We start from the raw sequence: 24058 nt of genomic DNA, 5'->3' as shown, positions 1-24058 counted from the left end.
ATTATTGAGGTATCACCAGAAAAATAGATTAACTATTTGGGTTGTATAATTAAGTTCTAGAGAGGATGACATCATTAGAAAGTAGGAAATGACAATACACAAAGCAAAGAGCTTTACAAGTGGAAAACCATCTTTTCACAGTCCATTAATAATGATAAAGCATGTTCCCTTTAGTGAAAGAAACATGCCTCTCAAGTAGAAACACAATCCTAATCTGCGATGTCTCTTCTTCTCCCTAGTGGAGTTGTGAAAGAAAGGTGACACAGAAAGTTCAGCCGAAATTTTAACTCATCACCTAATTTTATCTCCTAGTTGAAATTTTTATGATAACACTGATTACGAGTAGTGAATGCTTAAGCACTGCCAACAGTAGGACAGATACTGGTCAGCAACTGTACATGAATGACACATATCAGAAAAGGTGCTGGTACATGGAAGAAAGAGCTGAGATTCTTCCCCCATGATCTACCCACTGTCATGGGAACTGTCTGCAGAAATACCAAGGGAAAGTGAGTTTAGCATGGATTAAATTTGGACACCTTTTGGAATTTATGTTAATGTCTTGGCGTCCATTCACAAAGGTTCCTCAGTATTCTTTTATCTCATAAAAGTATAAGAGGGAAGAACTGAGAAGACTGCACCAGGAGGCCGGTAATAGCCGTTTTCTTTAAAATAGTGTTCAATGTCATGATGAGCAGGTGCTTGCTGTGAGCAGAGGAAGAGAGCAGAGAAAGGATGAAACCACAGAAAGAATAAAACACCTTTATGGGGAAACTGCTTTGAAAAAAGGTGCCTGGAGACAAGGAAAGAATGCCGTTTATTGTCTGGGTCCTGAGGGAAGATGCTGAAATGAGCTGGAAATTAGAGATGAAAGAAGTGACTCAGAAGCTCTGAAGTCAGAAGGAGGAAGCATTCCCCTCCCATTACCTGCCAAGGTTAATGAGGAAGTATACAGGATAAGAACTGTACAGAAGAAATAAGAGGAGTGTATAGAATGAGGGGGAGTTCATTAATTCCCAGTAATTTTAGGCCAAATTTTGTAAGAGTGTGTAAATTTTTCAAAGAAAGGTGTCCACAGCTTTCAGAGTTTTCATCTTTTAGCCAGTAGAACTCCATGGGGGCAGAAATTGAAGCTGATATTAAATCCCAGCTCCTAGGACAGTATCTAACAGAGGTACCATTAACAGATATTACTGAATAAATTCATCAGTGAATTTGGTCAATGCCCAACAAAGATTAGGAATCACTGGGTTAATATATAATATAGCAAGAGTCAGAATTTAAGAAGAAATTGAGAAAAACTAATTCTTTCAAAAGGAAAACTTTTAAGATTGACGATGGAGTTAGAGACATGAATAAGTTTATATGTACATACATGGATGAAAAATGAAGTTCAGCAGATTGAATGGAAACCAGAGTTGGGAACAAGGGAACCCAAATACTTGGTCAGCATGGTGACGCCCTCAGAGGACAAGGGAGGCAGGAAAGTAAGCAAAAATTTAAGATACTGACAACATAAGAGAGTTAGAATTTTTTGTTGTTGTTATTTATTAAAATGCTACATACAACTAAGAAAGTGATTGGACTTAATAACACAAACTGAATTTGTATTAAGTTGAAAATTAATGAGTTAATTTTATACATCTACTAACTACCAATTTATTTCAATCATTTTAAAAATAGAAATGTAAATGGACCTCCCTGGTGGCGCAGCGGTTGAGAGCTGGGTTGCGAAGCTGCCCACAGCCTCTGCAGTGCCAGTTTGATCCCCGGCCACAGGGCGAGGGTCCCACATGGCGCACGACCTCTCCTGCCACCCGCTGCTCCCCTCAGCAGTGTGCTTCACCTGTCTGCCTGTTCTGCTCTCTGCTCTGGCTCTGGTGAATTCTCTCACCCTCCCGACTTCTGACTGTACCCATTGCTTGTATAAATAAATCTTAAAAAAAAAAAAAAAGAGCTTCCTTTAAAAAAAAAAACAACACAGAAATGTAAATCTAGTAGCTTTGGCTTTTTTTTTGGCTTTATTTTATGGAAAATCTAAAAAGAAATCTCCATGCTACTGAAGATTATCTTCATTAGCAAAATAAAAGAATGGAGTTCTTATGATTTCTCAAGGAATCCTTAGGTCTCATTAACCTCTCCAACCAACAGCAGTTCTGTCACTTATCTCTTTATGCGGTATTAACAGGCTACAAACCATTCATATGTGTACTCAAGAGTGGATGAACAGTTTCCATCAGACACCATTTCACTTGTTAGCTACTCACCTCAAAATGTTGAGTGTGCCCGCCATCTTTTTCATTTTCTTTGCTATAAACAACAGCAAAAACAATGAAAAATATGATAAAATGTCTGTTTTATAACAATGCTTTTCATACACTGAAATTACTTCATTTATTTTAAAAGTAGACTGAGTAGCTTTAAATCAAATTCTCATAAATTAAAAAAATTAATCAAAACTAAAACCATAAATATGAATATAGTTATTTGTCTTTTATAGCACTTGGGCAGACCTTCTATTTTAAGCATTATCCTTGCTGCAAAATACTATTAGTAAACATATAATTCTTTAAATCTATTCTTTTTAGTTCTTATTATGCACACTACATTAAGTGGAAAAATTTTATTCATACTCTTGAAATAATGAGGATACATTTCTAAAATTACCTTTTGTTGGACATCAGTGCAACATCCTCAGGTCCAGTGCTCTCATGAGATGATATGAAATCGAGACTTTCCATATTCTATAACAAAACAAGGGTAGACCAGAGGAAAACTAAGAAATAGGGACTCATAGATTCCCTTTCTTTAAAGTAGGAAAACCAGATAATATCAGATTTAAATTAAATCTCGTCCTTTTTCTTTGTTAAAACTATTAAATTTATGACTGGATTACATGCTGCTTGCATAAAATTGTACTGTTGACCTTTATCATTCCTTAAATGAACATATCCAGCCACATCACAGAAATGGTCACTGTGCCATGCAATGACCTTCTTAGGTATTATTCACACTTCATAGCTTAATATGCAAAACCCAGATTGTCAGAATATCAAGATGGCATTAGAACCAGAATTGGAGACTCTGACCTTAAATCTAAAAAGAAACAGATGAAACACTCATGACTTGTTTAACATCTTGTTAATATATATTGCTAAATGTGATCTGGGTTTATATGTAGCTCATTCCTAGGCTGTAAAATATCCATAAAGAGATATGGAATTAACAACCTTTCTTTCTGCGATATTTTATCTTAATCTTTATATTAGTGAGAATGAAAAAAAATTATAAATGGGAAACTTGTTTTGAATAGTATGCATTTCAGGCTGACCGAGAGAGCTTAACTCTCATTGAATGGCAGATGTGTAGGAGTTTTTGGCTGTGAATATGTCCAAAGAGTTCCAGAGAGTCAGGTGACTCAGTACAGAGTAAGTAAGGCATCCCCATAAAGGAAGATTACAAATAAGCAAACAAGAAAATGTTTATAAACGGTCAGTAGACTTAAAAACATAGCAGCAGTTTTAGAGATTTGGACCTGCATTTCACTGAATGCAAAGATAGATTATCTGCATTGAAAGTACATTAGGCACAATCTACCTATTCTGTGTCATCAAAATAAATTAAGAACACATTGAAGTAACATGTGTTCACCTCCATATTTATAACTTCCCCTTATGAAAAAAAGCCCTTCACATAATCTAATTAAGTGTCATAATTATTCCATGAAACTGACATGTATAAAAATTTCCACAAAATAAACATATAAATTGGAGTAAAAATACTAATCTGTGCTTGGTAGATGGATGCATTATTTTCTATTCATGATGTTTTGGCCTACTTGTCTAGAATTCCTAATGTATGAGACCCTAGGCTTCATCAAAGAACAGAAACTGGAAAACAGTATAACAAAAAGTATAACGGTGGTTGTAGAGTTAGAATGCTTGCGTTCAAATCTTAACTCCATCATGTACTAACTTATATATAACCTTACTGGAGTCTCAGTGTTCTCATCTGAGAATGGACATGGCTCCACTATTTAACACAGGTCGTCATGAAGATTAAATGAGATAATACAAGTAAAGTGCTAGAGCACCTGGTACATTTCATGAGTATTATCTGCAGTTGAAATCTCTAAGGAAAATATTTTACTACTAAATATTCATTGTGAAGATGTCCCAGGAACTTGAAAGGCAGTGTTTGCATTTGCCACTAGAATACTGAGCATGGATTTATACACTTAATTTATACAGTTAATTTTAGACTAGATCTGAGAAATAAAATTGTGATAACATTCATTTGTATTTACATTTTTATGCATCTAAAGTTTAAGTTAGAAGAAGCTCCTATAAAATGGCTCTCAATAAGTCAAAGCATAACTGCGGTCTTCCACCTAAAAAAGGTTCCGTCTATGACAAAGAATTTTTGTTCCTATTGGAAAGCCTCAATAGATTATCAAAAATCTCTATTGTAAGATGCAGTGCAATAGTACTAAGTTTTCTTAAATATCTGAAACATAAATTCCTAGGAAAGCCCAAGCTTCTGCATTTGGATCGTTTAAGAACTAAGTTTATAATTATATGAAAATTAATAATTTAGAAGAAACAAAAATCTTCAAGTTAAGGCTAAAATAATGTCAAAAACAAAAGGAAAAATAGAAAATAAGTCACTATATCATTATATAAATGTAGAGATTAATTTTATCATAAGATGAAGTTTTTTTTTTTAAAGGTTTATTTATGCATACAAGAGCTGGGGTACAGGCCAGAAGCGCGGGGGGTGAGAGAATTCACCAGAGGACAGAGCGGGGAACACAACAGGCAGATTGACCGAAGCACACTGCTGAGGGGAGCAGTGGGCTAGTCAGGAGAGGTCTGCTGCGCCATATGGGCTGCTCCCTGGCTGGCTGGGAATCGAACTCTTGCTGTAGTGGCTGCGGACAGCTTCATAGGTTGCGTCTCAACACTTGCGCCAGCAGGGAACCCCCCCATAAGATGATGTTAATACATTTTTTTCTTAAAAGAATATAACCAATATAAGTTTTGAGAATTACAGAAAAAAGATAGTCAAACAGAAAACTTTGCAAAAAGCAGCTGTGAAATGTGAGCACATTTTAACTTATCCCCATGGTTAAAAGAGGAACAACTTCTTCAACTGGCTCCTTACCACACTTTAAAAATAAAGGTTTGCTCTAGGGCCTCCCTAGTGGCTTAGGGGTTAAGTCTCAGCACTATCACCATTACAGCCTGATTTTGATCCTCAGACAAGGAGTTAACCCACATATGGTGCAGCAGACCTCTCCTGTCTTGCCTGGTGCTTCCCTCAGCAGTATATTTCAGTGGATCCGATTGTTCTGCTCCCCACTCTGTCTGTGGTGGGTCCTCTCACCTTTCATACCTCTGGCCTACATCCCAGTTCTTCTACACAAAAATAAATTAATAAAAATCTTAAAAAAAGTTTTCTCTTTGTGTTCAGGAAATCTCCAAGGATCTGAGTTTTCAAAAATGTAACACAGAGGGTCACTTTCAATATTGTTCAGTATTCCTCTCAAAGGTTAACAATAATTCCAATTTTCATTTTCCTCTACACATTTGAGTCTATTGAATACACATGGCCTCGTTCACTAAATCAGTATGCAAGTACACAGTGTTCCTTTGCTAAGGTAGTTGGTTGTCCTTATACCTTTTGGGAACAGGTAGAGAATATGTTACAGGTGGCAACTATCCCAAGTTTTTCAGAATGAAATTAACAGGGGTGCTAAAGATATTTATGAGTACAGCAAGGGAAGTACCTGTTTCCATGGGTGGCACAAAATGTTTTATAAACTCTAACTTTGCCTGAAGTTTAGGGAGAGAAGATTAAGATAAAGGAATAGATTAGTAATCCCCTCACTTCACTGATATGGGGAGAGGGGAAATGGAATGTACACATCAAAATAAGAGCTGAAATATAGAATGTTTTCATTGTATGAGGAGCATGCTACTAGATGCTCAAATGTTCTCTAGTTGTTAATAGTACTTGACTTATGAGAAATGGTTTTGAACTGTTTTTATCCTAACTCCAGTTTGGAGCAAAGAATGGTTCTCTAAATGCGGTGAAAGAACACTTCGTTACTGTTTTCATTTATTAAAGACTGAAGTAATAGAATTCTTGTATAAATGTTTTATTACATTTTTATTATAAGTATTCTTTTAACATTAGGGTCTTTGAAAGGTAACAGATATTTAAAAGGTAGCAAAGAACATATTATGACTGTAATTATAATTTAGTAAAATTAATTTGTTTTTAATTTTGTATTGCTTTTTAAAACTAGTAAAAACCTGGTTTATAACCAATGAAATACTGCCCTATGTAAGACTTACCAGTGACTTCAAACACAGGTTTGCTCTGATATAATTTATTCTGACAATTTTTGGGTGTCAGAAGAAATTGAATTTTAAAAGCCACTTCATCAATTATGAAAATAACCTCATATCTAAGAAGAGCAAAAGTCTTGAAAAAATTAGCTTTTGATTGTGGAATTTATTTTCAATTCTGCCTATCTTCCCTGTTCTGACATTGAAAATGAGGCTCAAAACCTGTTTGACCACTGAAGCACTTGAAAACACTTGGAGTAAAACCACATTTGTCTTCTAAAACTGTCAAATGCTGACAAATCCTTTATAGCGGACATTTCAAAACAACAACAACACAACAACAACAACAACAACAAAAGCTCTCTATTTACCAGCAGCTCAACCTGAAGGCTGTGTGCAATGCTGCTAGTCAAAACAGGATCATTACTTTAATTGTGAGTACAAGACAAGGAGAATATTTGATATATTCTCATTACCAAAGGAGTAACAGTTTATTTGAATTTCTATTTTGTACCATTTGCACATTTTTATGCTTTACTGCCTAAAACTGTATAGATTAACCCACATTCAAAAAGAACAACTGGTACCTTAAAAGGACACCTATGGAAGAGTTTGGCCACTGTCCACCCAAGTTCATTTTGCCTCCTCCACAGTAATGAAGTACCACATCCCCAGGAGCAATACGCTGCCCAGCCTCTCTACAGCAAGATATGGCCATGCAACCAACTTCCTCCAATAGAAGGTGAGAAGTGATATGTGTGATTCCAGGCCTGGCCAAAAAATTGTCACACCAGTATACTTCTTTGATGCTCATTCTATCTTTGTGTCCTGCAATGGAGAGAAAATACTAACAGAGCGCCTAGAAGTAACTTGTTTAAGATGGCAGATATGCAGCTGAATGGGTGGAACAAGTCTTCTACTCACTCCCTTGCCCTAAATAATTGTCAGGGAAAAAGAACTATATATTCAAGATGTTTTGGGGTTTATGAAATGTTTTATTGGGGTAACATTGGTTTACAACATAGTATTTATTTTAATAGTATAGGTTCATATTTCTTCAAATGTACGTCAATCCATCGTATTTACTAGGAAATATCAATAATTCTCCACCACAGTCCATTGAGCCCCACCAGTGTTGGGCCCCACGCTACCCCTCGCTGGTGGCCTCAGTTCTGTAGTCAGATTTCTATAGTTAGTTTTGTCTGTTCTTTTGCTTTGTTTATTTATACTCCACATATGAGTGAAATCATCTGGTATTCAAGACATTGTCTTTTTGGTATATAATTTACCCTAAATAATTATGGGGGCCTCCCTGGTGGTGCAGGGGATAAAGACAGCGCTATCAAGCTATCACCAGCCACTGCAGCATGACTTCAATTCCCAGCCTGCCAGGGAGCTACTTCTCCTGCCTTGTCCACTGCTCCGCTCAGCAGTGTATTTTAGTACATATGCCTATTCTGCTCCCCATTCTCTGTGGTAAATCCTCTCATCCCCCACACTTCTGGCTTACATCCCAGTTCTTGTATGCATGAATAAAGTAAATCTTTTTTAAAAAAATTATGGTACCCATTAATTAATTCATTTTTTAAAGCACATTTTGCAAGTGCTAAACTATGCTGGGTAGAGGGTTCCAGGGTGAATGTGAACCAGAGACCTGTCCTTGCCAACATGACTTCTGCATTTTGACTGCAGCTCCAAGTACAGTTCATCACACATTTCTATGATAAGTTCTATCTGAATAGTGATATTAAATATTAGTTGACTAAACATAAAATTGAAAGCATCCGGTGCATTCTTTTCTTATTTCACAATATCTTAAGAAATCCTAGATGTGTGTATAAAAATGGTGAAATAAAAAAAATTAGAAGAACACTCACTTCTCTTAAATGAAAGGTATGCTGTGGTTAGAACACAGGTCATAACTTTGGTTAATTAAAGGAGTCAGTGGGGGAAACCATTCACATTTCTGATGAGACCGTCATTGGAGCAAAGTAATTTATGACCAAACTAACTCTCCACTCATTCACAAGGTCCAATCTTTATCAATTACTTAAGAATATTGACCTTTCAATGGATTCCTTTCTCTTGGGCCATTTGCCCTTACTAACTGTTTTTTTTCTTGAACAAACACTCTGTAATGTTACTGCTTTGACAAAATCCTCTCTTAATCTTGCATTCTATTCTCTTCAGTTGCTTTCTTCATCCCTGTAGAGCAAACCCTGTTCAAGGACTTTACATAGATGTAGTATGTAATTCATTTTCTCCTATTCACTCTTGAATGCATCCAGTTAGTCTTTTAAATAACTCCCATCAATTGTCGATGTGGGATAGCTAGACATATGTGATATTATCACTCATTTACTATTGTAATTTCTTCTGACTTTCTCTTGACTTAAATCTGTTAAGACTCTTGCCCCGATGCTGTACTGGAAATTTGAGGCTATTCTTTTTTAGTCTCTTTTGCTCAGACCCTCTCATGTTGGTGTGTCCCAGGACATAGTACTTGGGCCTCCTCTTTTGCTCATTTCCTTGATGCCAATTCAGCCTTCCTGTAGGCTTCAAAATACCAATTCTGTGCCAAAGACTCCCAAACCTACATTATCTCTCCCCTGAATTTCTGGTTCATTATTTAACTGTTGACACTTAACTTCATTATTAAGAAACATCTCAAGCTTAACATATCCAAAGAGAACTTTTGTTGCTCCCTCCACCCACTTACCCCTCTAATAGTTTTCTCCATCTTAGAAAATGCCAACCTTATCCTTCTAAATACTCCAAAAGTCTTGGAGTTATCCTACATGCCCCTCCCCCCCATTTTTTTCATATATCAAATCTAACCCATGAAAAAATCCTCTTGGTTTGCCTTAAAAATATATTCATAATCTGACCTTTTTTTTTTTTTTTTTACCACAGCTCCACTGCTATCATCTTAGTCTAAACTGATATCTCTAGCTTATATTATGTCAATTATTTTGCTTTAGATATTTTCCACCCTTTGCTATCCCTGGGCTATATTTAACACAGCTGCTAAATTGATCCTTCCAATAGGTACATCAGAACATTTCTTTCCTTTAATTCTCCAGTGTCTCCTATTCTCACTCAAGGTCAATGCCCAAGACCAATGCCCAATGGCTACAAGGTGATCAGAACACTTGCTATGTCACAGACACCTACAATGTTCGTCCCTTACCACTGCCCCAACAACAGCAACCTGTTTATCCTCAAGGGGCTAAGTGTGTCATGCCCTCTGCCTGGCTATCCTCTCCCCTGTCATCCTGATGGTTTACTCCCTCACCTCCTTCAGGTATCATTTTGAGTGAGGGCCTTCATTTCCCACCACCTCCTATCACTTTTACCCTCACTCCTTTCTTGCCACCACATACTACCATCTGACTACACATCTACTTGCTTCTTATATGTCTCATCCTTTGAGAATATAAACTTCGGGAAGGCAGACAGTGAGTTATTTGATCACCATTGTATCTTTGAATCCCAAAATGGTGCTTGTCATAGAGTTTAATGTATGAATACAGAATAAAGAATTATATTTTTTATAGCAGTACCATTGCATTAAAACATAATAAGAACTTCAGGTGTGCATCACTGAAAATCAATATGTATATACACTACATTAAGTTCACCTCTAAAAGTTCAAGGAATGAATAATTTTAAATCTGTGGTTCACAATGCAGGCTATTTAGTGTTATATTGATACCACTCAGAAAATCATTATCATGTAGTTTTTGACAGGAGTTCTTCTGAGCTGTATTGCATTGAAAACCAGGGTTGTAGATAAGGTAAATGACTGTTTTGCAGTGGCAATAAGAATATTTAGAGAACAGAGAGGGAGAAGGCATGGAGATATGTTGGGTGGCTGTTTTGCCATTCCAGGCTAGTTATTGGGGTCTCAGCTATATAATGACAATACAGCATAAAAAGGGGAACACACATAACATATTTTTCAAGCAGATTCAGCTAAGTATGAGATAATGACTGAAAAATTAGAAGGATAGGAGTGCTAAGGCAAAGGAAAAGATTTAGGAAATGATGTAGGAAGAGGATGTGATGAAATCAGATGGATATCTTCAGTGAAAAGAGATCAAAGAGAAAAAGACAGTGAGTTTGGTTTTAGCATGCTTACTTTGAAGTGTTACCTAAGGTGAACTGCAGAGAATATCAATCAAACATTGATTTGGAAGTTGTTTGTAGAGAGGTGACATATGAAACCACGGAAGAGGAAATAAAGTGCTCTCAAAGTGCTGATGGGAAAGAGTTATGACACAAGTCTGTGTAACATTTACATTCAAGCAGGTTTTGTGGACTATTAGCCAGTGAAAGGTAGAGCAAAAAAGAAAATAGTCATTGTGCTAAGAGGGCTTAAAGGCCAAGGGAGAAAGAGCTCTGAGAAAAAAAGGCAAAGTGTCAAACACCACAAGGATTGAGGAGTCAAGGACCAAGTCGACATTATAGGACAAGGGTCTTAAAAGGCCAGTTCCAACTGCATGTTCAGCCAGTGACATGGAGAAAGCAGCTTCTGCAGAGAAGTGGGAGACAGAGGCTGGACTACAGGGGTTGATAAGCAAGTTAGAAAAGAACTGGAACGAAAAGGGCTAGATTGATCAAAACGTTTGATGCAAAATGAAGGAAGATTGAGCAGAAGGAATAGACAAGAACTTAAATATTTACTGTTATCTGTTTCTTCTATTTAGCATGGTTATTTGCATTTAAATCTCACAGAAACTACAATGAGATATTAATATCCCCATTTCACAGATGAAGTGACTAAGACTAAATAACATTTTCATGTGTCGTAGATATTAAGTGTCATAGATATTAAGTTGGAACTGAAATTCAGGTTTGATTTCAGGTTTGCACCTGAACCTTGTCTGCAATTTCAGAGGGTGCACATGACATTAAATAGATAATGCTTATAAATATGAGAGTTACTAGACCACATTTCTGCTTTTTATATATTAAATGTAATGCTTATTATAGAATTAGTATAATCACACAGAGTATTTAGAAAATAGAGCATATAGTAACAATTACTCCTAACTACTACTGCCACCATCTTACAATCATAAATCACTTTTTAGCTATATTTTCTTTCAATCTTTTTTCCTAGGAGTAAATATTTATATATACATATATATATATATATAAATACATACACATGCATAATGCATAGAAGGTAGATGTTGCCTCATAACCTGCTTGTAATACTGAGGAGAGTATAGTGGAATTTCAGCTCTACCACCAATGTGGGACCTTGGAGAAGTTGTTTAATCTTGTGGACCTTATTTTCCTCTTTTTTATAGAGTGATAATGATTGTGACAGTGGTGATAATGATAATATCTTCCTTAAGGATGACTGGAGAGGATTAAAAATGGTAACAAATGCAAGACACTTAAAATATGACTTGTCATTTCCCACTGTATTAGTCAGGCTTCAGAAACATAATTTTTAATCATTATATAATATTGTATTGAAGTTACATACAAATGTTACTTATCTGATCTCCTACTTTTGAACATTTAAGTTCCTTCTAATTTGCCATGACTACAGATATACTTGGTTTTCCTGGTTTCTATAACACCGAACATACGTCGTTTTAATCTCTGCTTTGCTGGTAGTTCCTTCTTAAGACTGTCATATTGGTACCTCCTCATATCTCCATCTCCTAAATGTTGGTGTGCCTCAGGGATCACAGTTTCTGAGGGTATTCCTCTTTTCTCTCCACACTTACTCCTCGGGTTGTACCATCATCCACTGTAGTGGTTTTAAATATATCCTCTCTGTACCAATGACTTCCACATCTTCATCTCCAGCAAGGATATCCTTCCTGAAATTTAGACTCAGATATCCAGTTGCCTCCCTGATAGCTCCTTTTATAAACCTGATGGGCAGCTCAATCTCGATATGTTCAAATCTAAACCCATGAGATTTTCCCCAAAACTTCTGTCTTCTCTTTCTCAGTAAAGTGGCAATAAAAATCTTGATGAGGTGAAAACACTGGAGTCATCACTGACTGTCAATTCTACCTTCAAAATAGATCCAGAGTCCATCTGCTATCTTGTGACTACTGCAACACACAGCTTCAGGAGGGACAACTCATGTTTTGGTTGATGTGAATAGTGCCTCTCACACAGTACAGTGTATAGCTTGCAAGATGATAATATGTGCTGGCTTGCAGTATAGCTTGCAAGATGATAATAGGTGCTGGCTCTGGTAACACCTTAGCTCAAACCATAAGTTCAAACCTCGATTACTGCAATACTTTTCTAATTGATTTCCCTGTTTCTGTCTTTGTTCACTGTCTATTTTCAACATGATAGTCAAACTAAATTTAAGGAATGCAAATCACTATTCTATCTAGAACCTTCCAGTGGATTCTCAGCTCACTCAACATAAAAGGCAGAGCCATTACAATGATCTGTGAAACTTTATCTGCTCTCTTTCCCAGTACCACTTCCATTTTGCTTATTTTCTTCCAGTGACTACAGTGTCTTTGTGGTTTTTTAACGTTCTGGATAAACAATTACTTCGGTACCTTTGTTCCTGCTATTCCAATTGTATGGCTTGCTTCCTCCTATCCTCCAGTCTTTACATTCCAATTATCAGGTGGTCTTCTCTATTTTGCATCTCCTGCCTCACCTACAATTCCTGTCTCCATTTCCTGCCCTATTTTTCTTCTTAGTAATTACCACTACATATTTTATGATTTACTTATCTATCTTGATAATTTTCAGTTTCCCACAGTAGAATGTAAGCCCCTTGAAGCCAGCATTTTTTGTCTGTTTTCTCACTGCTATAAACCCAGAACCCCAAATATTTCCCAGCACACAGAAACATGTAATTGTGTATAACTCCTTTTTTCATATTCACCTTTAGAAATCAAAGTTTGGTCAGAGTGCAAAGAATTTGACTGTGGTGGGGAAGGTTTCAGAAGACAGTTGGGGGAAGTAAAATTAGAAGGTTAAAAAAAGTGGGAAGTTGAAGGGGGGAAGGGACCTAACTCCCAAAATACAATGATGTAAACCAACATGTCCTCAAAAATTTTTTTTTAAAAAGTGGGAAATTAAGATGTGCAACTTAACTTTTAGGATGTAGTCTAAATGAATTATACTCATTGTTATGTTCCTGGCTCTTCACTTTGTGGTCAGATTAGATATAAAAAATCATGGAATATGAGAGTTAGAAGGCATCTTAGCAAACACCCTCCTTTTACAGATGAGGAAGTTTTCTTTCTGTCTCAGTTGTGTTGGCATAGCTCTAAATTACTCACTGCAACATGGTTCATTTAGCTTGCTTATGTTAACATAGGACATGTGTAATCCTGGAATGCGGAAACTGGCAGATAAGGTGGGGCAAATCCTTTCACATAAAAAAAAAAGACCAAATGCAATTAGGCTCTCCCACCCAAATGTTTTTAAACAAAGACTATGTTCATAGCTTTATCAAACACATCTAAGAAATAAACATATCTTTCCACTTTTATTAGCTATTTTCACCCAGCTGACTTAAGACACTCTTCCTCATTTGAAAAAAATATTAATGGGTTCATGCAAAAAAGGGATCCAGACAGGGAAGTAAATTCTTTTCAAGTCAAATGGTAGACTTCAGCCTACAGTTCTCTTTAGCACAAAAGCAAAAAGAATGGGTCAATAAAGAGCTGATGAAGTTAGTATCATTCATTTTGTTTTAAAATTTACTTTTTCCCAAAATAATAATTGGGTTAAATTTTTAAAAAGTTAGTGTGTAATGGTTCCAAAGTTTAAATTCTTTGAGAACTGAGTTGGAGATGGGTTGAAGCGGTTGATTGTTTCTGTCTGTCTAGCCAATCAGTTTCCTTCAAGAAACAGAGAATCAAGACATTTTGGGTGGAGAAACTGAATCAACATGTCCTTCACTAGATTTGCATATATAAATATTTAATTTTGTGCAAAATTAAGAATCTTTACTTAGTACATGCAGAAATTTCAATGAGAAAATAGGTGGTCCAAAAGCATTGCTAAATGTATGGAAAACCCAACATGAAGCTAAAAACTGGTCAGTAATAAAGTAGATAAGAGAATTTATCTGTTTATTATTATTATTTTTTTAATCAAAGGGAGTTAGAAAACAGAATCTGGTTCTCATTTTTCAGAGAAACTGAAGCATACATAAAAGAGGATGATGCTATATTACTAGTTAAATGAGTAAGAATTAGTTTTTGACTGAAACAGCTTGTAGCAACTTCTATACCCAAATTAATGATCCAGGACTTAGGTCTAAGGTAATGGTGTAGAAGGTTAATCTTTTATTTCTGATTAATCTGAAAGCAAATACTTTATGTTAAAGATAAGAAACTGAATTTCTGAACAGGAAAATGATTCTTTATCCTACGTATTTTTCTTTTACCTCACTTTAAGTTTGTTCATTAATTTTTTCCATATTCATATAGCAAACAATAAATGAAATGGGGGAACATAAAAAAATGCTCTAATGACAGTTTTATTCCAAAAATAAAAATTTAAAATGCTAAAAAAATAAAAGATAAAAATTAGACCAATTTCAAGTAACAGGGAAATCAAAAATGATTACAGTCTCCAGTTTGGGGGGCAGAATATAACCTTCCTCAGCTTTGAACTTTAGGTTTATTAAAAAGAAATACAAATATGCATACTTAGTAGCTCTAATGTTTCTTTAAGAATTCATTCAATAATTCTGTAAAACTCAAGACTGAAATTATTTTTTAATTTTTAAAAAGTAAGGAAGAGCTATTTCCCAACTGGCTATAAGTAAAAATTTTACAGAATTATTCACTTACCAGAAGACCATCTTGATTTTCATTGAGCTCAGAAAGTTTGGTGCTGGATTTCTGACGTTTGTGTTTGCCACTTTCTCCAATAAAACCAGAGGAATTTTCATGTAGTTTTTCCACTTCCTGAGCATTCAATATACAATCATCAAGGTTGCTGAATCCAGAAGGAATATTTTCTTTGTTAACAAGTCCCCTTGAATTGAAAAAACAAAAAATTGCTTAATCTTGTTTTAAAAGGGGACATTTTAATGACATTGCCACTGCATCACATAGGAAATCTGAAGAGTGCTCCAAAATTGTTTGCATCTTTGATCAAAATCTGAGCAGAGTGCAACTCCTGAGACTATTTGGTGCCAAACAAATCCCATTAAAAGATAATTTATTCCTAGAAGCAAATTGGCAAGGGTTGTGTTTCTACCAATGAACAGCTTTTGTATTTGTACTCAAAGTACTTTGTATTCAAACAGGGAGAACAGAGCAAACTTACAAAGAAATTCGCTATTATTCACAGATTATACACCCACGCACACATACACACACTCTTACACACTCTTACACAGATAAATATTGTCAGTTATTATAGTGTATGGCTGAAAATCTGAAAAGAAAATATGATGTATTTTTATTTAGAATGGGACATACTGATTTTCCAAATGACAAAGACACTTTAGCATGGTAGAAATACATTAATGCCTTAATCATCTAGGTGGATACAGTACAAGTTAATAAAAATTATGGAATATACCTCATTTTAACTGATAGATGATTTGTAACTTTCCACTATGAGGAATTTTAGGATATAAACTTGCAAGTGGAGATCATGCATGTCTTAGGGTTGGAAGTAGATATGAATGTCATAATTATAGAATTTCATTAATTAATGTTCTTGGACATCTTTTAAGTATTGCAAACTTTTTCTTTCAAGATGTTTTCACAGAATTCAATTATTTAGCAATGTTTGTTTTTTAGTACATCATGGAATAAATTTAATGGTCAGTGCAGCTCCTGGATCTCTGTTAAGGTGTAAATGAATATGGTACCACTTCACTGATCATATGACCCTAGTGCGGCTCACTAAACACCTAAAATGTGGAATAAATGAGTTCAGAAGAGTGAAAAATAGATGACCATTTAATTATTAATTCAACTACATCCAATAAATACTATAAAGCATTTAAATAATGCTTTGCTTTTGAAAAAATATTTATGAAATTTTCAAACCTATGGAACTATTGAGAGCCCGTCACAATGAACTTTCATGTATCCACCACTAAGACTTAACAACATTTCCATGCACCTGGAAGATGGTAATTTTTACAAATCAATTCTATTTATTGACCATTATTTCATAGAACTCTATACTTTGGGGAGTATCGCTTAACTTCTCGACATGTGTATATGCTACATTCACCCACCACCAAACTTCCTAGGGCCATTACATTATCAATTTGACTTGCTTTATCCATGGAGTCATCCCCACCACTTGCTCTCTGGTAACCACCATATTTTCCACAGTCTAGTAAGAGTTATTTTGTTGTGTTTTGCCAGTTTCTATTGCTTTGGTTGTTAATATTTCATATGAGTGAAATACTGATGGTGAATTTTTTAATAAATGGATTAAACTGAGCCCTTTCATATAATGAACATATTCCTTGTATGTTTCCGTTTCTATTGTAGAAAAAATATAAGCCTGATAATGTTTCCTTATGCATTTAAGTAAGTGAGAAACTAGTCACACTGAAATGAAGTATCCATAATCTTTCTTTTCTGTATTGCTTATTTCAAAATATTTGTCATGATGACTTTAGTGGAGAATTTATTGACTCTATAATTTCACATTAAAATATGGTCACTATTGGCTTCAAAGGTATTTTTTATAATTTTTGTTAAGATATATGTATTTTAATACAAGAACTGGTGTACAGGTCAGAGGCACAGGAGGGCGAGAGGATTTATCAGAGACAGAGCGGGGAGCAGAATAGGCAGACGGACTGAAATACACTGCTGAGGGGAGCAGCGGGGCGAGACAGGAGAGGTGTGCCATGCCATGTGGTTATCTCTCTGGCCGGCCGGGAATCAAATGTGTGCTGCAGAGGCTGTGGACAGCTTCACAGTGCTGTGCTCAACCTGCTGCACCACTGGGGAGGTCCAGGTATTTTTTAAATTGGTTGTAGCTCTAATAATGAAATGAACTTTTAATTTTCCAAACACTTTTTAACCATTCCGTAGGGCTAGTTTTGAATAAAATACCTTAACCTTTAAGCAAAGCTTGATGAAAATCAGATAAATGAACCAACTGTACATACGCACACACTAAGAAGAGCATAGTTACTATAAACCGTAATAAAAACTTAAGGCCTTCTCACAATTGCTGCCATATTAATGCACCTCTCAGGGAGACACTAGAGAGGACCTTTTTGGGACAAAAGAAGCAGATCTGAGGTGCTGAGGGAAAGGCCCTTGCTTCTCCAAAGAGTTGAGAAAGTTGAGAGAAATGGTTTAGGGTGGACTGGGGTGGAAAAACAGAAGTGACCCTGTGTGTCAGGTTGAGGGGAGAGGCTCATTATGCCGAGGGTAAGACCAATAAGGATGAGCAATTCTGAATGGCCAGACCACATGAGCAGAAAGAGGAAGGTGACAATGTCTATCTTTCCCTGGCTATAGACATTATGCATCCCAAAGATTCTCTTACTCAATGCACAACTATGGTTTGTTCACAATGAGTGAACCAAATAAACCGTGAAAGAAATACCAGAGAAGAAATATTAGGGGGAAGGACAGAATTTCCTGGGAACAGTCTTTAGCACATTACTCCATCTCTACCATTTTCCATTCCCTTTTGCTTTTTTTGATGTTGATAAAAATCTTTCAAGATAACTTATCTTACAACATTCTTGGACTTGGGAAACTATTTAAATGCTGTAGAAGAGGTTATCATATGTTTCATACTTTCTTTTATTTAAATTTTTATTGCAGTAACACTGGTTTATAACAATGCATATGGTTCAGAGGTACCAGTTCACACCTCTGCAGATGTACGTTACCCCGCTCACCAGGAAGGCATCCACAGTCCTCCACCATAGTCCACTGGGTCCTTGCTCTCCCTCTCTAGTCCCTGTCATTTTCCACCTTCTCCCTGCTGTGCTCCTCTCCTACCTGACACTAAGCTCCCACAACCACTGTCAATTTTTGTTCTTTCTCTCCTGCTTACTACCATGTCCATTCTTCACTTGCCCTTTCTCCGTCCAAACAAAGAGGGTAGAACACATGTAGTTGTGATACATTAAGGATATTTTAGGGCCTCCCCTGGTGGCGCAGCGGTTGAGCGCTGGGCTGCAAAGCTGCCCGCAGCCTCTGCAGCACCGGTTCAATCCCCGGCCACCGGGCGAGGGTCCCACATGGCGCACAGACCTCTCCTGCCGCCCGCTGCTCCCCTCAGCAGTGTACTTCATCAGTCTGCCTGCTCTGCTCCTCACTCTGGCTCTGGTGAATTCTCTCACCCTCCTGCGCTTCTGACTGTACCCAGTGCTTGTATAAATAAATAATTAATTTTAAAAAAAAAAAAGGATATTGTAAAAATGCAATATACTATATGGCAAGAGATGAGACAGAGGATAAGAAGAGTGTCAAATGAATAATTTATACCTACTATATAATACAATATAAGCAATATACAAGTTAATTATACTCCTAAACATTTTCTACAAAGCATAGTCAGCAGCTAATTTTTAATGTCAATATCTCCTGTATTATTTTTCTATTTTCTAAGAAAAGTATTACATCACCTGCTCCTATTCACTAGCTCCAAGAAAAGTGATTTTTAAAAAAGTGCTGCATATGTCACATGAAAATTTAGTCTGCTATATTTGCTGATAATGTTTTATTTTTAAAATTGTATTTGTTAATATAGCCTTCAACATCTCAGGGATATGTGGCACAGACTTTATTTATGATATTTATCTCTTGTGCCTTTCTTTAACAGAAAGATTTTGATCTAGATTTTGAGTCCAGGTGAAAAAGAATAGGGGAACTAAAGTTTGGTTTTGTCTGATATTTCATCAGGAGTTAAAAAACAAGACATTATGGACACTTAGTGCTACTATAGCTAGAAATATATTTGAAATTTTCAGGAAAAATAAGGATACAGTCTGTTATATATAAAATATTTTCCTTGATAATTTAAGTCATGATTACTTAATAATGTGGATAGTAATTGCTTGTATTTTATCAGATGTTTTAATTGAGAATAAAGCTCCTTGTAATATTAGTCTTAAAATTCGTGTTATGGGAATGCCTTGAAATTAGTCATTATGATTATAGTAAAAGAACTCAAGACCTTCCTCTTTTGATTAGATTTGAGCTCAACCTTCCTTACACTAAAATATAATAAACTGTCAAGAATAATAGAGTGACATTCCAGTACATACTCGGGTAAAGATAGTAGAGAAATCTGCTGGTTCGTAAACTAACCTAACAGCCAAATGAATGTTGTCTATCAAGGAACAAAACCACCTCCAGAACAGCATATGGCAATTTTCTTCTCAATGGGTCAGCCCATAGAGGGCATATTTAGCCCTATAAATAAGCTATTCATGAGGTCAGCAAATATATTTAATCAGAGTTGGCTTTCTATAACATATCAAATACCTAGACAAAATTGAAATATTTATTCAGTTACCTACAAATTCCCAAATGTTAGTTTAGAATGGTCAATTTTAAAACTTTGAAAGTTTTAACTTAAATATTGAGATGGGAGTGACTATAACACAGTGACACATTTAGGTGGATATTTTTAAAGGAAGGAGAGAAAGCACAAATAAGTGCCAGAGTCAACTCACAGGTCTCTGCCATGGAGAATATCCTCCTGCTCCTTGGACTGGCGGCGTCGCTGTCTGGCGGATATGGTGGAAGATGATAATGTTCCAGATTCTGCGTCATCTGAGCTTTGGCCTCCAGCGGTATTAACATCAAAAAGATGCTGTTCTACAGCTGACCGAATGGTTCTTTCCAAGAGTCTGGAACACAGAATCAAGCAAGCCATAGAGTATATTCCTTAAAAAAACATGTGCCGGGCCTCTCTGGTGGCGTAGGGGTTAAAGACAGAGCTATCAAGCTACTGCCAGCCACTACAGCACGAATTCGATCCCAGCTGGCCAGGAAGCAACCCACATGGTGCAGCAGACCTCGCCTGTCTTGCCCACTGCTCCCTTCAGCAGTGTATTTCAGTCAGTCGGCCTGATCTGTTTCCCGCTCTGTCTCTGGTGAATTCTCTCACCCCCCCCCCCACATCTCTGGCCTGTACCCCAGCTCTGGTATGCATAAATAAATAAATCTTTTTTAAAAAAATGTGCCCATAATTTGGCACTATCAGTATTCCCAAAGGAAGATCTACAACAGCTTCACAAGCAAAGATAATTTATTAAGCACTCATCTCAAATTATTTGCATTGTGTGTTAAAATACAAATTAATCGAACAAATTCCACCAATTTGGTAACTCTGTTTCTTATCTGTTTGAAGACAGGACTACCGATATGCTCATGCCTAGTCCAGCAACAATGACAGGAGGCACCCAGGAAATAAGGGTCATTTAATATTAGGCAAAATAAGGAGAGATTTTTTTTCTTTATTGAGTAATAATGGGCCTTTTCCTACAAAGGTCAATTTTCTTTAGCTTTCACACCAGTACTTCAGAGAAAGATAGCATGACTTACAATTCAAATGTGCACAAAAATTTTATGATGCTTTCATCTATTTAGAACCCGTTTAAGATAAAATTACTATGAGAGCTTTGGCTATTCGGGTTTTTTTGTGATTCCATATGAATTTCATCAATAATTGTTCTATTTCTTTGAAGAATGACATTGAAATTTTGATTGGAATAGCATTGAATCTGTATTTTGCTTTTAGTAGGATGGCCATTTTAATAATGTTTATTCTTCCAATCCATGAGCAGGGGATGTCTTTCCATTTCTTTGTGTCTTCTATTTCTTTTAACAGTGTTTTATAGTTTTCTTGGTATAGGTCCTTTACCTCTTTTGTTAGATTTATTCCCAAATATTTGATTTTTTTTGTTTCAATAATAAAAGGGATGTTTTTTTTTATTTCTTCTTCTTCAGATTTATTGTTTGTGTATAGGAAGGCTACTGACCTTTGCGTGTTGATTTTGTATCCTGCCACTTTACTGAACTGATTGATGAGTTGAATTAGTTTTTCTGTGGAGTTTTTGGGGTTCTCTATGTATATTATCATATCATCTGCAAATAGTGATAGTTTGACTTCTTCTTTTCCTATTTGGATTCCTTGGATGTCTTTCTCTTGTCTTATTGCTCTGGCTAGGACTTCCAGTATTATATTGAAAAGCAGTGGTGAGAGTGGACATCCTTGTCTTGTCCCACATCTTAATGGAATGGCTTTCAGCTTTTCACCATTGAGAATGATACTGGCTGTTGGCTTGTCATAGATGGCCTTTATGATGTTGAGGTACGTTCCTTGTATCCCAAGAATTTCAAGGGCTTTTATCATGAATGGGTGTTGCACTTTGTCGAAAGCTTTCTCAGCATAAAAGAAGGGAATGGAGGCATCACACTCCCAGACTTCAAACTATACTACAAAGCCATAATTATCAAAACTGCATGGTATTGGAACAAGAACAGACATACAGACCAATGGAATCGAATAGAAAATCCAGAAATAAACCCACAGATTTATGATCAACTAATCATTGACAAAGGAGCAAAGACTATGCATTGGAGCAAAGAAAGTCTGTTCAATAAATGGTGCTGGGAAAACTGGGTCGCTAAATGCAAAAGAATGAAGCTTGACCACTACCTCACACCATACACAAAAATCAACTCAAAATGGATTAAAGAACTAGACATAAGACCTGAAACCATAAAATGCATAGAAGGAAATATAGGCGAAACACTACGTGATATGCACATCAAAGACATCTTTACAGACATATCACCCAAAGCAGTGATAGTGAAGGCAAAGATAAACAGCTGGGACTACATCAAATTAAAGAGCTTCTGCACAGCAAAAGAGACAATAACAAAAACAAAGAGAAACCCCACTGACTGGGAGAACATTTTTGCACACAACACTAATGATAAAGGACTGATCACAAAAATCTGCAAAGAGCTGATGAGACTCAACAACAACAAAGAAAATAATTCAGTCAAAAAATGGGCAGAAGAGCTAAAAAGAAACTTCTCTGAAGAGGATATGCAAATGGCCAACAGGCATATGAAAAAATGTTCAACATCACTTGTCATCAGGGAAATGCAAATCAAAACTACCATGAGATACCATCTTACACCAGTGAGAATGGCACATGTTAAAAAAACTAGCAACAACAAATGTTGGCGAGGGTGTGGAGAAAAAGGAACTCTTCTGCACTGTTGGTGGGAGTGCAAACTGGTCCAACCACTATGGAGAGCTGTGTGGAGATTTCTGGACCTACTAAACATAGAGCTTCCATATGATCCAGCAATTCCACTGCTAGGTATTTACCCAAAGGACACAGAAACATCAATTCCAAAGAACACCTGCACCCCTATGTTTATAGCAGCTCTATTTACAATAGCTAAGCTTTGGAAACAGCCCATATGCCCAAAAATAGATGACTGGATCAAGAAGATGTGGTACATATATACCATGGAATATTACTCAGCATTCAAAAAAGGTAAACACATGCAATTTGCAGCAACATGGATGGCGCTGGAAGGGATCATGCTCAGCAAAATAAGCCAGAAAGAAAAAGAAAAATACCGGATGGTCTCACTCATAGCAGGAATCTAGAGAACTTAAATAAGGGACCAGGAAAATGGTCCCTTAAGAAAATGGTCCCTATAAGAAAGTGAAAATCAAAATCAACAAAAAACTATGAACCAGAGACACTTTGTGGGGAGTGGGGGGCGGGAGGGGAGGGATTGAGGTCAGAATGGGGGGTTGCAAATGTGTGGGGAATATAAAAATAAAATTTATTATTTAAAAAAATTTAAAAATAAAAAATGAAAATAAAATAAAATTACTATGGAATAATGCTATTAAAAAAGAACACCTCACCAGAACATTTACTACTCATAACAGAATGTGTAGTACTCATTCTACTCATAACAAAATTTTCTAAACTATTATTCAATTAAATTGTTAGGTTTATAATTGAAGTGGTTTCATGCAAGTATTCATATATATATATATATATATATATATATATATATATATATTACTAAGATGGAGAGAGATTTTCTTTATCCAACCTGAGAAAAATAGGGAAGCCCTGGGGCTGAAAAGAACGCATGACAAGATGGATATGCTATCCTTTTTAAAGCTTCATTATCTGTCAGCATGGCTAATCCTTTTGTTGTTGCACTATTTAGTTTTGGATAAGTTGGCATGGAAAATTCTAAACTTATATTTCTCAGTAATGTTTTCCTTTTCTTGAAAAAAATAATATTCCTACTCATAAAATTGTATATATTAAATATGCTTTTTGTATATCATTTATACCTTAGTAAAGTTATCAACATTTAAAAAAGAATCACATATATTTTAAAATATTCAAATTGAGGGCCTCCCTGGTGGCGCAGCGGTTGAGCGCTGGGTTATGAGGCTGCCCGCAGCCTCTGCAGCGCCGGTTTGATCCGGCCGCCAGTCCCACATTGCGCACAGACCTCTCCTGCTGCCCACTGCTCCCCTCAGCAGTGTACTTCGTCAGTCTGCCTGCTCTGCTGCCCACTCTGGCTCTGGTGAATTCTCTCACCCTCCCGTGCTTTTGACTGTACCCAGTGCTTGTAAAAAAAAATAAATAAATCTTTAAAAAAATAAAATAAAATAATCAAATTGAGAAATACAGTCACTTAAATAAAATGGGTTTGAAAAATTTAAAACATTTTGGT

At 36.2% G+C, this 24058-nt stretch overlaps 1 protein-coding gene across 1 annotated transcript in view; it reads right to left on the bottom strand.

The window, feature by feature from the left end:
- Nucleotides 1-24058, bottom strand: part of FAM13A (family with sequence similarity 13 member A) — a gene marked incomplete at both ends in the record, with an annotated part of 225394 nt that overhangs the window by 31575 nt on the left and 169761 nt on the right. Inside the window, 4 exon segments of the mRNA XM_084234137.1 lie at nt 2268-2310; nt 2668-2744; nt 15164-15350; nt 19996-20172. Of these exon segments, the coding sequence (XP_084090263.1) occupies nt 2268-2310; nt 2668-2744; nt 15164-15350; nt 19996-20172 (484 nt within the window).

The sequence above is a fragment of the Talpa europaea genome (genome assembly GCF_964194135.1).
Source record: "Talpa europaea genome assembly, chromosome: 5".
NCBI classification, from domain to species: Eukaryota; Metazoa; Chordata; class Mammalia; order Eulipotyphla; family Talpidae; genus Talpa; species Talpa europaea.
The sequence above is the reverse complement of the archived record's forward strand: the minus strand, read 5'-3'. Positions and strand labels throughout refer to the sequence as shown.